The sequence below is a fragment of the Aplysia californica genome, unplaced genomic scaffold, assembly GCF_000002075.1.
Source record: "Aplysia californica isolate F4 #8 unplaced genomic scaffold, AplCal3.0 scaffold00490, whole genome shotgun sequence".
NCBI lineage: Eukaryota > Metazoa > Mollusca > Gastropoda > Aplysiida > Aplysiidae > Aplysia > Aplysia californica.
Genome location: NW_004797760.1, coordinates 332,259 through 333,579, shown reverse-complemented (window position 1 = coordinate 333,579; position 1,321 = coordinate 332,259). Strand labels below are relative to the sequence as shown.

General features: G+C 41.0%; 1 protein-coding gene across 1 annotated transcript in view; it reads left to right on the top strand.

Annotated features, from left to right (window-relative positions):
- Positions 1-969, top strand: part of LOC101847986 (prolyl 4-hydroxylase subunit alpha-1) — a gene marked incomplete at its 5' end in the record, with an annotated part of 28,592 nt that extends 27,623 nt beyond the window's left edge. Inside the window, 1 exon segment of the mRNA XM_005105755.3 lies at positions 659-969. Within this exon segment, the coding sequence (XP_005105812.2) occupies positions 659-744 (86 nt within the window).
- Positions 970-1,321: the final 352 nt, after the last annotated feature.

Here is a 1,321-nt window from a genome sequence, read left to right as displayed (position 1 = left end):
GTGCGTGTGTGTGAGTGTATTGTGTGTGTGTGTGTGTGTGTGTGTGTGTGTGTGTGTGTGTGTGTGTGTGTGTGTGTGTGTGTGTGTGTGCGCGCGCGCGCGCGCGCGTGTGTGTATGTGCTTGCACACTATGGGCGTTAAACCTATACCATTTTATTGTCAATAGTTTGAATCTTAGACAAGAGCCTAATGCTGTATGGGACGTTCTCCTGATTTTTCGTGTTCAATTCCGTTATGTTTTAGACAAATTATGTTCAGAATGTAAGACTCATTAAGGTAGAGTCCGCTCTTTGGCGATTCATGACTGGTTTCGGATTTAGTATATTAAATTATCATTTTGGGGATTAGCTCAACTGAGCACATTCTTACTGTGTTGAAGTTGAACAGTTAAATCAATGCTTTACCAATCTCTCCCTAAGTTTAAATTGGAACCTGTAGAACGTGAGAATACGGGGTTTGTGTTATAAAGTGTAAGCAGTTTTTTGAATAATATACCAAAAGAACCCTCCAACCACTCATCCACCCGTTTTTTCCTTTAAAAAAAACAAAACTAACAAACCCCAAACAAAGCAGAACAAACGCGAACAACATATTATACACTCTAAATATTTTTATACGTCAATCCATTCTCACGTTTTTATCTCTACCGATGTTTCAGTTGCTACCAAGTGGATTCGTCAACTCAGCGGGGGATTAAGCAGTACATGTGAACTAAGTGAAACGCCCCCGCCTTTCTTCCGGTGATATCAATCAGCTTATGGCAGTATTGGCAGTCAATTATGCATGTAATTACTATCGCCACCTTCGCAGCGATTGCTTTTCAATACAAGTATCCTGTTTGTGTATGTGATTGGGAGTGGCAAAACATGTCACAGTTTTAGCGTACGCGATAATATAAAATAACTAGTAAAAGTACCCGTTCTACGAACGGAATAATAATGAAGAAGTATTAGGAAAGTTAAGAAGAGGCTCCCTCTGTAGTGCTTTCTGGACTCCTCTATCTCTTCCTTTCGATTCAATTTGTATTTATCTTGTAATACACAGTCATTTCCACTGAGTGCCCAAACAAACAAACAAAATAAAACAACCTTACACAGGCCTGCAGACAGGAGGCTGGCAGTCATAAATCTTAACTAATTGATCGACGCACTTGGGCAGGCGATCACTTGTGTACATGTATAGGCCCTGCCCTACTCTTGTCTATGTTTGTGTATGTGTGAGTCAGTGTGAGTGTATTGTGTGTGTGTGAATGTGTTGTGTGTGTGTGTGTGTGTGTGCATCGTGTGTGTGTGTGTGTGTTGTGTGTGTGCGTGTGTGTGAG